Source organism: Carassius auratus, chromosome 5, assembly GCF_003368295.1.
Source record: "Carassius auratus strain Wakin chromosome 5, ASM336829v1, whole genome shotgun sequence".
NCBI lineage: Eukaryota > Metazoa > Chordata > Actinopteri > Cypriniformes > Cyprinidae > Carassius > Carassius auratus.
In genome coordinates, this window is record NC_039247.1 from 31,219,630 (window position 1) to 31,234,646 (window position 15,017).

The 15,017-nt window shown below is 39.9% G+C and overlaps 1 protein-coding gene across 1 annotated transcript; it reads left to right on the forward strand.

The window, feature by feature from the left end:
• Window positions 1–8,558: 8,558 nt before the first annotated feature.
• On the forward strand, window positions 8,559–14,313 carry rom1a (retinal outer segment membrane protein 1a). The gene is made up of 4 exons (XM_026255373.1): window positions 8,559–9,060; window positions 10,622–11,052; window positions 11,678–11,924; window positions 12,659–14,313. Exons 1-4 carry the CDS (start codon window positions 8,911–8,913, stop codon window positions 12,863–12,865), a joined length of 1,035 nt encoding a protein of 344 aa, XP_026111158.1. The 5' UTR covers window positions 8,559–8,910; the 3' UTR covers window positions 12,866–14,313.
• Window positions 14,314–15,017: the final 704 nt, after the last annotated feature.

The window sequence follows — 15,017 nt, forward strand, 5'->3', positions numbered from 1 at the left end:
ATCATACCCGCACTTGGATCTCTCTGTGTATTCCTGTATCACCGATCGTGACAAGCTTTGGGAGATCCGGTCGTGTTGCATACTGAATTGTGGTCTTGTGTTGAACACCTAAAACACAACAAAAACATTCATGCTGTTTATTCATATGAGATTCAGTGGTTGCCATTTATACAGTACCTGCAAGGCAACATACAGATATTCTGTTATATCTTCTATTCTACTGATATTCATCAGTATTTAAAAAAAAAAAAAAATTAAACAACGTATAACTTCGGAATGCTTACCAAACAACCTGTGATTGATCTGCTCTCTTGCATTTATTTGTATACTAAATTACAATTGATCTTCATCTATTTAAATCTCTATACATGTACACTACTATCTTCCTTGCAAGCACTGTCCTTGCAAATATATATATATATATATAAACGATTAACTTAATAATTGTCGTTGGTGGCGCTTGGATGGGACCCCAAAAACAGTTGATTTCTCCTCTGTTGATGTATCAGCCATAGCTACAATGTTCCGCCTCCAGCTCGGGTTGTAATTGGCTGATTGTAGTCACTCTGGCCACACCTCCACGGCTGCAGCACGCTCGTGCACAATCACACTTTGTAAGAGGTCAGTTTAAAGAAAGAGGGCAGGGTTTCATATTTTTTTTAAGCACCCGTGGGTGCTGCCATTGGCTAGCGGACCCCTACCTGCTGTTAGCATTCCATTGACTCCCATTCATTTTGGCGTCACTTTGACAGCGAATAACTTTACATCTGGGGCATTTAAAGACTCCATTTGTCCATTTATTATTTCTAAAGAAACACGAAAATGTATAAAAGGCTCCATTACCTTGTATCTTACGGTATGGTCCCGTAGAAGCAGTTTTTGTAAAAAAAAAAATAGGCTAACGATTGCATCATAACCTGCGACTCTCTGTCGCACAGTAGAGAAATTACCGTATGGACAGGAGGAGAAGCTCGCAGGCAATCTTTTACTGTCTATGAGGCTATCGGGGGGATGTGGATGTATAAAGTCAAGGGAGATAATTAATCAGAACACTTACCAAAATGTGCTCCTGTTCATGCTCGCCTTGTCTGCAAGATTCGGTGGGTGATTCAGATGTCTCTTGGCACAGGCATTAGAAGACTTACAATTGTCAGACAGGTTGCTCAGGTGACATCTACTTCATCAAGCTCAGTTTGAGTCTGTGCAGTACGCTCGACCCCCAGGAAGTGCGTGCTTCTAATTGACTTCATTTTTCTCTGTTGAATCCAATGGGGTCACTCAACTGTGTCCATTTCTTTTACTGTCTATGTTTTTACCTGTAGAGAGGTGCTGGAAAGCAATGGATTTCCGGATGTTTATTTTAGAACCTCTGAGCACTCTAAATCAAACATCCTAGCTTGTCTGCGGGAGATGTAATTGTTTCTTTTTACCAGCAGATGGCGCCGCCGCTCCCCCCCCCCCCCCCCCCTCTCGAGCTCAGCTGAAGACTGCAGGAGATGCAGAGAGAATGATTGACAGCAGCCTACTGAAGGACTAAGTTCAGGTTATGATTTCACCTTTATTTCCCTGTTAAAAAATGAAGTTTCTTTAGGCTGCAAGTACGCTATGACTCAAAACCTGTTACATGCTCATGTTAGAAGTTATACTTAGTCACTCAGTATCTCTTAATATTTGAATAAACTGCATGCATGTATAGTTGGTTTAAAATGGCTTTATTTTATCTAGTGGTTTTTTGAATAGAGTCAGTTTTGCCAATGAGGATAATCATATTTTCCGCCAACATTACTACAGTTATTTGATACAACAATAAAACCTTGGTGAGTTCCTGTCATCAAAAAGAAATGAAACTATCTGGCAGAATGGTCTGGTTAGCTGAAGAAAAGCTCATATATTAGTGTGTGTTTTTAAAAGTTGCTACATTCCCTTTAAGCCTATAGAGAGAGAGAAGTGGCTCTGTAATTTTGAACATACATTTTATCATTTAAACTGTGGTTGCTGCGATTTTGATCTTTGGCTCGGCCATCAAACGCTCTTGAAAGTGACACAAGCTACATGCATGATGTTCGCATGCCTCAGTAACATACTGTGGCCTAGAACTGAAGATCTTTGCCCGAACCCGATGGGACCCGTCGGAAGTGCCAAAATAAAAGCTCGATGAGGTCAGTGTGTGTTTATAGCGTAGTGTCAAATAAGTAACGAATAAAAACCATCTCATCCAAGGAAATTGACTCTTGTACATGGATTATCGTGATAATGACTACCGTATTTTCCGGAGTATAAGTCACACTTTTTTCATAGTTTGGCTGGTCCTGCGACTTATAGTCAGCTGCGACTTATTTATCAAAATTAATTTGTAATGAAACCAAAGAAATGAACTAAGAGAAATGAACCAAGAGAAAAAATTACCGTCTACAGCCGCAAGAGGGCTGTAAATCACAATAAATGCATACATGTACAAGTCAACACACATGAAACAAAGCTTCATTTAAACTTACTGTTCTAACAATGATGTATGTACAGATGGTGAACCCCACATCTTACTATCATCTCAACACAGCTGTGCCAATTCTGCCTCACGCTCTGTGTTTCACAGTCTCACTCTTCTCGATGGGGATGTCGGCTCTCTGAACCACACAACCTTGAAGCGAGAGCAGAAGAACACAGGACAATAGTTTACAAGTACATGCATTGATTTATTACTTTTGTAGTGCGCTAAAGAACTGAACTGAACTAGCAGTATGTCTGTGAGCACGGCTCTTTTCTCCAGGTGGATCAGAGGATTGTAGGCCCCTGTAATAAGAGCACTGTCAATGACTTAAGATAAAAGCTCCATCACATTTTTTGATGCTTTTGAAGCTTCTGAAAGTCAGCTTTCATTGTATAAACAGAAACCAGCAGAACAAACTTTACCAAAATCAAATCCTCAGTGTCTTTTTGTCTTTCTCTGCTCTCGCTGCTCTGGGGTCACTGAGGATGAAGAGACCACAACAGCATCTGGTCCTGATGAGACAGTAAGAGCTGGAGTGATGGAGCATCTCATCCGTATCTCTGGACCATTTCCGGATGCTGCAGTGGACTTCTCCATCCTCAGTGCACTCACCAGTCTGCAGACATTTTCATAACCTACCTACATATGGAAAAAGAAAATAGATAACCTGTGTTTAGTTACTGTATGTAGATTTGTTTGATTACATGACTTACACTCATCTAAAGCAGTGTTGACAACAGTGAGTGAACTCAGATGCTTGTTTCATGTCTGTTAAATGTGCTCACATCAAAGACTATCCTGTCAGATGATAGACATTTAGTAATAGTCTTCAAGATGGATATATGGTTTATGTAAATCCACTTTTGAGTCATGTAATTAATGGAGCTCCCCTGTTAGTTATTCATTATAAAACGTGTTTACAGCTAAATCACAAATATGCTATATTATGTAAGTAACAAACAGGGTTTAGATTAAGCCTGGATCAGGCCATGGCTCAATTAGTCTTGTCTGTGAAACCGTACGATAGAGTATTTACACCTTAGATGTAATAGATTATTAACTCCAAAATCAATACCACTGTATGAAAATAAATTGTACTCTTAAATTTAAATAATTATTTCGTGAAAAAAATATATTCTCACCATTGTAACTCACAGCAAGCTGTCATATTCGTCTTCTTTCCAGTTTAACTGCGGTTGGCATCCAGCTTATTGGTGCAATACCGCCCTCTTCTGTTCCGGAGTGTGGATCAGATAATATGTTTTTCTACTAAATGTACACATCACTCACATTGTTCCCTAACATTAATATCTACACACACCTTATGCATCAAATCCTGCCTAAAACCCCTGCTTCCCTTAAAAAAACGTAATCAATATTCTACTCTGTCCTCTGTGAAACCGGTCATACTTCTACCAACTTATCGTTTTGACATCTCGCGTGATTCTGTGAGATTTCTTCAAGTTACGCCTCGGTCTTCCAGTCTGCAGACGTACGCCTACAACAAACTAAGCAGCATATAGCCCCCGACCAGGTACGGCAACTATTGACGCTATTGTCATTCAAAATGTCAAACGAATGGGAGTTAGCCAAGAGCATAGGCTCTTTTCATAAAAGTGACACTAGCCTACTCTTCAAATACAGTTTCTCCAAACGGGTTGGTTATTTTAGGTAGTCGTTATCATTATAATCCATGTCCAAGTGTCAATTTTCCCGGACGAGATGGTTTTTATTCGTTACTTATTTGACACGATTAACACATACTGACCTCATCAAGCTTTTATTTTGGCACTTTGAATTTGCATATTTGCAAAATATTTAGTTTCAACCGAAACATTTAGATTTAACGTTTAGATTTAACATTTAGATTTTGTAACGATCGGGAACACAGGACACGAGATCCAAGAGCAGTGTGAGTTTTATTGGGTAATCCAAAATCAAAATCCAAAAACAGGCAAAAGGTCATAACCAGAAACATCCGTCCAAAAACAAAACAAAGAGGAACAAGAAACTAGAACCACAAGGGAACGAGAGGAAACTAGGTGACGGAAGGTAAGGATTCCATGAAACAAGCAGCATACAGACCGGTATAAATAGGCAGGATAATGACTAAGAAGTGAAGACACCTGAGTGCAATTAAAAGGTGTGCAATTACTGTGATGAAGGGACAAGGCCTTGTGGGAATTGTAGTGCCTGCGGTGAGGTGCCTATGGGGAAGTGAGACCTCTAGTGGAGACCCAGGGAGACACAGAACAGACACCTTGACACCTCCTGTACGGAGCAGCTACCAGATGCTCCTTCCGAACATAAGAACAACCCAAGGAACACAGAGACCAGGAGGGAGGTGGACCGGCGGAGGACCAGGGCGAGAGACGGATGGCCAGGTAATAGAGGGTAACAGAGACAGGAAGTACAAAAAACAAAAACAAGGAGATCAGGAGGGAGGTGGACCGGCGGAGGACCAGAGGGAGGGGCGGAGGACCAGGGCCGAACTGACAGGGCAAGTATCCCGGGTGGATCAGGTGGAACTGGAGTCATGCGGTCGAGACAGAAGCCCACCAGGGCGCAGAAGACCACCACAGTGGGATCGATGACACAGGAGAGTAAGTCTGGTTAGGCAAGTCTGAAACAGTGAACATGAACAAGTTAAGGGTGGCCATGACAGGATCAGTCGAGCGCTCAGAGAGTTCGGCCGAGACGTGACGAGGCTCTGGAAGTTCAGCAGAGATGAGGAGAGACACTGGTAGATCCATGGTGTTTTGACTGGATTCAGGAAGATCAATGGTGACTTGACTTGACTCCTGAGGTCTAACTGTGGTAGTGCTTAACTCATGAGTGTCAATGGTGACTTGAGCTGACTCTGGAGTGTCAACAGTGACCTGACCCGACCACCTTGTGCAGTGGTGCTGGGCTGGCGGTCCTCCTGTCTGTAAACCCAGTCTAGAGTCGGCCATCCCACCGGGACAGACAGGTGTGGCTGGGGTATCCCACAGACACCGATGTTGTAGGTACAAAATGAACCCCCAAAAATCAAAGGCGTCCAGCTGATCCATTTCCCTTTCTGGCACAGGATTATCCAGACCAGCATTGAAAAAGTCTTTCAGGGCTGCATCATTATATCCCATTCCACCCGCCAGGTTCCAGAACACTTGTGCCACACCACCCACCTCATTCCCCTCTTGACGGAGGGTCGTTAATTTGAGGAATTTCACCCTCCGCTCCTCCACACTGGCTGGGGAACGGACACAAAGTCCCACACCGCTGGATCTAGACATGATGGAGTCCTTCTGTAACGATCAGGAACACAGGAGACAAGAGATCCAAGAGCAGTGTGAGTTTTACTGGGTAATCCAAAATAAAAATCCAAAAACACGCAAAAGATCATAACCAGAAACATCCGTCCAAAAACAAAAAAAACAGGAACAAGAAACTAGAACCACAAGGGAACGCGAGGAAACTAGGTGACGGAAGGTAAGGACTCAAACATCAAACAGACCGGTATAAATAGGCAGGATAATGACTAAGAAGTGAAGACACCTGAGTGCAATTAACATGTGTGCAATTACTGTGATGAAGGGACAAGGCCTTGTGGGAATTGTAGTGCCTGCGGTGAGGTGCCTATGGGGAAGTGAGACCTCTAGTGGAGACCCAGGGAGACACAGAACAGACACCGTGACAGATTTAACATTTAGCATTTAGATTTAACATTTAACATTTAGGTGTAACATATTTATGTTTAACTATTTAAAATATCTCTAAGTTGACAAATATTGTTGTAAATATCCTAAAAAATGACCGTCAAAAATTCATACAGGTAATTTTTTACATTGTTTGAAGCTAAATTTGACAAAATGTTGCTGTTATTTTCAGCGTGAGACACTTTACAAATGGCGCCCTATAAAATACATCCACAGAGGGGTCTCACCTCGAAGCTGAATCCAATCTAATGAAAGCAGACCCCAGCTCTCGTCGCTGTAGAGTGCCCAACAATTTAGCAATTTCTGCCGCTTGTGACAGGGCTCTGACTAATTCCCGTATTTAAATGTGAACAGGCGAAGATGAACCATTTGATGGCAGCCAAGGCATTTTATCAGGTCAGAATGACATCAATGGCACTGGGGGAATAGAGGTGGCTGGAACTGTTTAACTGTGCGAAAGTCAATCAAAAAGAGAAGGCTGTGAAAGTTTGGAAAGCGCCGCTGAACACACACAGGCGAATATGCGAGTGTGCTTTTTATAGCATTATCGTATGTCTTGTCTCTTTATATCATTACAAGAGTTAACACCTGAAAGCGCAGTTCTGAGTCAGCCCTGTTCATTATTTCTCGAGCTCTTGACATCATACAGGTGCAGATCTGAATAGCAGTCTCTCTCCCTCGCATTGTCTGTGTGCTACAGGTTCAGTTCTGCTCCAGCAACATCCGACTGTGTGATAGTGAGGAAAGCGCTCTCTGAAAACACTGGAGTTAAGTCTATTACTCTCTTCCTGAGAGACCACAAGAGTGTCTCTTTAAATATGTCCTGATATTTTGGGACAACAGTCTAGACATCACCTGGGAGTGTTGCATGTCACACCACAGAACATTAAATTATTCCATCAATCAATCAATCAATCACCTTTATTTATATAGCGCTTTAAACAAAATGCATTGCGTCAAAGCACTGAACAACATTAATTTGGAAAACAGTGTCTCAATAATGCAAAATGATAGTTAAAGGCAGTTCATCATTGAATTCTGTGATGTCATCATCTCAATACAGTTTGAATTTAGTTTAGTGTCTGTGCATTTATTTGCAATCAAGTCAATGATATCACTGTAGATGAAGTGTCCCCAACTAAGCAAGCCAGAGGCGACAGCGGCAAGGAACCGAAACTCCATCGGTGACAGAATGGAGAAAAAAACCTTGGGAGAAACCAGGCTCAGTTGGGGGGTCAGTTCTCCTCTGACCAGACGAAACCAGTAGTTCAATTCCAGACTGCAGCAAAGTCAGATTGTGCAGAAGAATCATCTGTTTCCTGTGGTCTTGTCCTGGTGGTCCTCTGAGACAAGGTCTTTACAGGGGATCTGTATCTGGGGCTCTAGTTGTCCTGGTCTCCGCTGTCTTTCAGGTCAGTAGAGGTCCTTTCTAGGTGCTGATCCACCATCTGGTCTGGATACGTACTGGATCCGGGTGACTGCAGTGACCCTCTGATCTGGACACAGACTGGATCTGGTGGCTACGGTGACCTCGGAATAAGAGAGAAACAGACAAATATTAGCGTAGATGCCATTCTTCTAATGATGTAGCAAGTACATCGGGTGTTATGTGAAGTGTTTCCGGTTCCGGTTTACCTAATTAATGCAGCCTAAAAATCCTTTAACGGATTTGGATATTAAAAGCACATATATAATCACTATATATAATTAATGTCAACTAACTAGTCATTTAAATAAAAATGAAATTAAATCAAAAGCCAATGACATCACAGCAAAGTTCAAAAAAACATTTCACATCCATCACACAATGGTCTGCAAAAACTATTCAGTGAAAGGGGAAATAATAATAAAAATGACTTGCTATCATATTACATTATTATAGATGACATGACCTAACCCTATTATTATAAAAAAGGTCTTAAGATTCTCATAAAGGTTGTTGAATCCTTTATTTTTAATTTGACCGATGCATAACATCGTGCTATCCCTCCTGCAGATGGGTTAATGTTAAGAGCAGACATCATTTTTCTCTCTGTCACACAATCTATATTTCTATATTAGTTTTCACATTCAAACACTAGAACAGGATCTGCTCTCGTCGCTCAGTGTTCACTTCTGAACAGAGAGAGGCTCAGAACTAGACTGAGTTTTGGAGGAAGGCGAAGGTCCTCATCATTCCTGCAGTTTTAGGTCAGTTCCACAGACTCAAACACCTATCAGCTTCACAGGCAGCTTCAAGCTCTCTGGCTGTCATTCATCATCTTTATCCTCTACCTGCGTGAGTCAGTGAGGTGTGAACCACTGGCTTTGCTGAGCAGACAGTGGCCTTGTTTCTCATTGGAGAGGGCCGTTGTAATAGGATAGTTTAGGGATTACAGGTAAGACGCCCAAGATCCAGTGTGTTTCAGACAGCCATGGGCATGGAGGTCCACAGGCACCACTCTCACCACTGAGGGGACATCATCACTACAGGGGATCACCACCAAACAATCCGGATTACATGACCACAACATACAGAAGAGCAGCTGCATAGTTCGGATGAAATCGATTTGATCTCGTATTCTGACAAAGAAAGGGAACTGAACGGATTACGCAGAGTTAGCTGTTTTTGCACAAGCTCCAGGCTGATTCCCAGCACCTCTTTCACAGTTTGAACACTTCTGTGTGTTTTCACACTCTTCCAGCCTTCCTTTTCACAGGTTTACACCACCATACTCTTTCACAATGGTTGTGGGTAAGATGAAGCTCACTTTTCAGAAGAGGGTGAAGCTGGCCCAGGGTTTATGGATGCTCTCGTGGTTTGCAACTCTGGGTGGAGCCGTCACCTTCGCTTTAGGATGCTTCCTAAAGACTGAGCTTCGAAGGAGGGGAGAGGTATCCATATAACCCTCATGTCTTTCATTTGCTTGATGTCTTTTGCTGATAATTCCATGCATTATGCAGTGACGCAATATGTGGTTCTGACCTTCAAAGCTGCCACTGACATTATTAAGCACAGTAATTAGCAGTTCATTAACATCTAGCAATTTGATTTAGTTTATAGAATCACTGTTGTAAAGTGACAAATGTCATAATGCATAATGTTAAATTAACATGTTAATGGTTCAAATCTATCAGAAATATCTGGCAGGGATTAACCTATGTGAATATAAATATGATCTAAGCCGCTCATAATAGGCTTAAGGAGCTGTCCTTCACAAAGGAGCTCTTCCACAGTCTGGATGGGTCATTATCAGTGATGAAGATGAAGATGAAGACTGCCATCGGCCCAAAGAAGGCCATACATGATTGTCTATTTTTACACCAGTTTTAAAATGTTTTATATAGTGTGATACTACAAATCACTTTTGCATGTTCTTTATTAGATATTAAGTAAATGACCAGTTCAAAAATAAAAATTATAATATTTTTTGTAGCAGAAATTACATTTGGATTTACCCCAAATATATGTGCAGTGGCAAATTAATCAGTCCATTCTGTAAAAATCAGCCTCACATCCAGGGTAAAAGAAAAAAAAAAGAAGAATAAGAAAAAAAGGAGAAAGAAATAATATATGTCTCATATCTCATTTATATATTTATAAAGACACAAATATATGAAAATGTATTCAAAAAATTAAAACTAATTGCAAAAACAACAAAAATGACACTGAGAAATGATAATGAAAATATAAAAATACAAGCTAATTCAGAACATTAATAAAACTATTATTTCAATGATATTAAAATAACACTGATTAGATCTCACATCACATCAAATAATTGTTTAAAAAAGTGTAAAAAAATTAATTCTAAATATATATATATACTGTTTTCCCTTAAAGAAAAAATACAATTTTTGACAGTGGTTTACTAAAGCAATAAATCCGGTGAAGCCGTGGTTTACAGGGAATTAATAACAGCTGAGGGGCGTTGTTAAATGGTTATTCCATATGTGTATTAAAGTTTCACAACATAAAACAGAGCAAATAAAATGTAATGATATTAATAAGAGCAGTATTCTTCCACCAAACAATGTATCTCCTCAGAAACAGTTATGGTTGCACCAAAGTAGTTGCTGAGCAACACACAGAAGTAAACAAAGGTGTGTGTTTGTAGAGTAATTTACAACAGCTTCGAACGCAGCTCAGCCAATCAGAATCAAGCACCGGAACTCTCCTCTTTATAATAACTGATTTACTACAGTCCCAATGGATTATCAAATTCACCTTGATCAAAATGTAAAACTGAGCCACAGCTTGCTCTTAATGTATCAACCAAAAGCTCTTCAATGTTCTCCAAATGTACATGGGTTATATGGGGAATTTAGGGGGAATTTTGTTTTAATCTCTATTACATATAATCTACTCTAATAAAAAGAAGTTTGAATTATATTGAGTGTAGACACAATGCAGTCTGAGCTCAAAATGGCCTGACATCAACATCTTGTGCTTTAGGTGATGGACAACACAGACATCCACTGTGTGCCCAACACTTTGATGATCGTGGGTCTGGCTTCAATGGGTATCAATTACTTTGCCAGTCGAATCTGCCAGGATGCCCTGGACCCCGGCCGGTTCCCGCGATGGAAGACCTTCCTGAAGCCCTTTTACGGATGCTCGGTCTTCTTCACCACGCTCATGCTGATTTCAGTCATCCTGAGCTACATCATGAAGGGCAGCCTGGAGACCTCGCTGAAGATCGGCCTGAAGAACGGCATCCGCTTCTACAAGGACACCGACACCCCCGGACGCTGCTTCCAGAAGCAGACCATCGATCGCCTGCAGATGGAGTTCCAGTGCTGCGGGAACAGCAACTACAGGGACTGGTTCGAGGTGCAGTGGATCAGCAACCGTTACCTGGACTTCAGCTCGAAGGAGGTCAAGGAGTGAGTCAGAGACAGTGTCACACGACTTTAGCCAAAGAACATGTTTCAAAGAATGTTGTTAAGTTTAGGTATGGGGTGGATTAAGGGATCTAGAATATGGAATAAGGCATGCTTTATAAGTACTAATAAATAGCAATATGCATGGTGATATAGTGATCTTAAACTAAAATGTTACCAAATACATAAATGCATTCGAGTTTAGAACACCACAATGGTGAGTAAGTGATGAGACAATCTTCATTTTTGGGTGAATTGTCCATTTAATGTCCGTATTACTCTGTTTAGGACACTGGAGGAGAACGTGAGACTTCATACATCCACTATAAACCACTTTGAGACCCAAATTTGAGAAATCCCTAGCATCGTTCATTTTCAGATGCCACACTAGACTAGACATCAAAAGAGCATCTATTTGAAGAATATATGACCACTGAAATGCATTTATGTTAACAAACAGCAGTCTGTCTTGTCTGATCACTTGCTATCAGATCACACAGACTAATGCTCAGGTGTCTCTGTAAATTCAACAGTATTTTGGGTGAGTACTATGAAAGTGTGAAGAGAAGTATTGGTTTTCAAGCATTCAAAGTTTTCTTTTGTCTCCTTCTCTTTTCTCTATCCTCAGCCGCATTAAGAGCAATGTGGACGGCCGTTACTTGATTGACAGTGTGCCCTTCAGCTGCTGTAACCCTAGCTCTCCCAGACCCTGTATCCAGTACAGAATCACCAACAACACGGCCCACTACAACTACGAGCACCAGACCGACGAGCTCAACCTCTTCATTCACGGCTGCAGAGAAGCCCTGGTCAACTATTACATGGGGCTGATGAACGCCATTGGAGCCGTGGTTCTGTCCGTCTTTCTGCTTCAGGTACGCTGCATACACACAACCACAGGATGCACCATATGCATAGATGGATAGATGTAAAAAATAAAAAAAATAAGAAAGAAAGCACAAGTTTTGAAAATCAGACTGAGTTTCTTAATTTAGCTACAAAAGCGAAATCTGAACAATTTCCGCATGACTTAAATACATGCATGAACTAACAATGAAAAAGACTTCTAAAGCATTTATTAATTGTTTATTTCAACATTTACTAATGCATTATTTAAATCAGTAGTAAAAAAGTTGTATCTGTTAATATTATTTAATGGACATGAACAATGGACAGCTGTATTTTTCATACTGCTCATGTTTAGTTAATGCTAGTTAATGCAGATTTAGCCTAATTATTGCGTCGCATTAACTACAGTGACTGAAATGCATTTTTGCTAAATAGATAATCTCAGAAGATTGCAAAAACACAATTGCAATACATACACCAAATGACACTTTTTTTATTGTAGGGTAGATTAATATATAATAGCAGATTAAACCTGTAATATAGGAAATAAACCCCATAATTCAGGTATTTTTCCACATGCATGCACAGTGTATTTACTTGTATTTTGTTGCAGATTGCACCTACAGTTACATATATGCACTTAGCACACACTTTCAACCAAAGCATTTTGTTAACATCTGTAGTGTGCGATGACAGGTTTGTTAAGCAGCTCTTTTTAACCGTTTCCTCCCATGCCACATGGCACACGTCTGGCCTGCAGTGCTCGGTGTTGGCCAGTGTGCGTCTCCTGCAGACGTCTATGGAGGCCGTGGCTGGACAGGAGAATGTGGAGGTGGACAGCGAGGGCTACTTGCTTGAGAAGGGAGTGAAGGAGACCTTCATGGAGTATGTGGATCCTGTGCTGAAGCTCCTGTGGCTGAACGAGGTGACCCCCGCCGAAGCCAAAGCGGAAGCAGGGACCAGCTAAAGAGATGAAGAGTCAGAACGAGGGATGACAACTAATCCAAGAATTCATTTTTATATATCAGTTTTAATGACAAGAGTTGAGTACATCATTAATACACTTAAACAGTAGCCACACTTCACCCAATTTCATTAGAAATCTTCTGAATGATGAAGGGATCCACTGTCATTTCTGCAGCACCGTACTCCTCACTTAGCAGTGTGCTTAACTTTCCTCTCTGAACGGTTGCATATTTGAGTGAGGGTGCTGTTTCTTAACAGAAAGATCTATTATAATTCTTCCCCATTTCTTTACAAACTATAGCCTGTTTTGCAGTACCACTGCTATGGATGCTTGACAGGAATAACAGAAAGATGCAAATCAATAATACCCTTGTGAAAAAGATGTGCACTTAACTGAAGAGAAGGTGAACTTGTAGTGTACATTCTGAAAAAATCTGAAAAGTATATATATATATTAACAAAAAAAATAATGTACTTGCAGGTAATATAGTTAATGAAATTAAAGGCCACTTGATGTTTCTTTCTCAAGTACGCTTTTAAAAAGTGCACTTTGTTAAGTACACTTATTTTAAACAGTTTTAAATATTTGATTATAATTTGTACTGATTCGGTTTGATGTTTAAAGTTTATAATTTTAAATGTACTAAATTGCAAATAAACGTCTTCATTACAAGCATGTACTTACAAATCTTTTTAAATACACAACATATATGTTTCAGTCGAAATGACATTAAAGTATATTTTAGTTTTCCCAGTAATATTTGTCACACATTTATTGAAAACAGCAGTAATTATGAAATGACATACATGTACTGTATAGAGATCCTACTTGAGTGGGTGAGGAATACTCTCTGAACCTCAACTAATTGTATTTAACATAAATGCAAACAATAACAGACTTTCATTTAAATGCAAATAACATGCAGTTAGGTATCCAAAAACATTAGATTCTCTTTGCAGTAAAGTATATTATTTCTGTGATCCTCTTATTAAAAGTATGCTGAAGTGAACTTCTTTTTCTCAAGGGTAAGCCCCTTCATCACATCTTACACTGTGTGTTACTACACAGCCTATATATGAAGTATGAAGTATGTTCTAATAGGATTGTATTTCCGCTTGCAGTGTGGACAAGCAAACTATTTGATACTGGAAATCATTATTTAATAATATTATGATAAATTGGAAGTAAATTATTGTTAAATCTCAATTATTATTTGCTCATCCAGTGTTACTTGCATGTTGTAAACATAAATACTTAACTGTCATTAAGTCATTTGTTGGTTTGTTTTGCATTCAGCATGGAATTAAAAGCATTGTAAGTGTAGATGATGCTCAACGCTCTGCTATGAAACACTACTGCACTCGAATCTGTCCAGTCTAATAAATTCTGACATTTTGAACCGCTTTGTTGTCTAGAGATATTTTGTGGAAATAAATGCATACAGATCACATGAGCCTGGCGCTTTCTTACATTCATCAGTAGCTGGCTGTCAGAGACAGATAATGAGGGATGCAGTGAAAGCCTGAGTCCTTTATCCTGTAACCTGTCCTAATCTGTTAATACTCCAACTGCTGCACAAGCACTCACAGACACTGCATCCGATTATAACACACCGGGAGAGGAAGATCTCATCTACAGCTTGTCAAGTACAGATATATACTATATAGTGATGTTTTCATTAACATAGAGGATAGATGTCACAGGTTTTAACAAGACCTGTATCCAGTGATCGAACTGAGTGGGGGCTGGGGGGGGGCAGTAGCCAATAAGAGGCTCATTAAACACTTAATCTTAAACACTAGGCTCGTTTAAAAGTGCTCTTTCACTAAACAATGAAATAAAATAAAATGCATTTAGAATGCTTCCAAAATTCAAGATATGGGGGCAGAAAATGTATATTTATATAATTTCATATCATAACAGTGACTTGCTGCCATCTACTGCTGGTTATAATTTCACATTTTAAAGTACCTTATATATATATATATATATATATATATAATCATTTCCAATATCAGTATTCCACGTTTTAAGAGTAAGATATCAAAACATTATTTGTGCATTTGTAGCACGACACAATTTGCACACTATCTGTATCTCAATAGTTTGAATGCTTTAAGTCATAGGTGCAGTTATACACATAGCAGTGGTT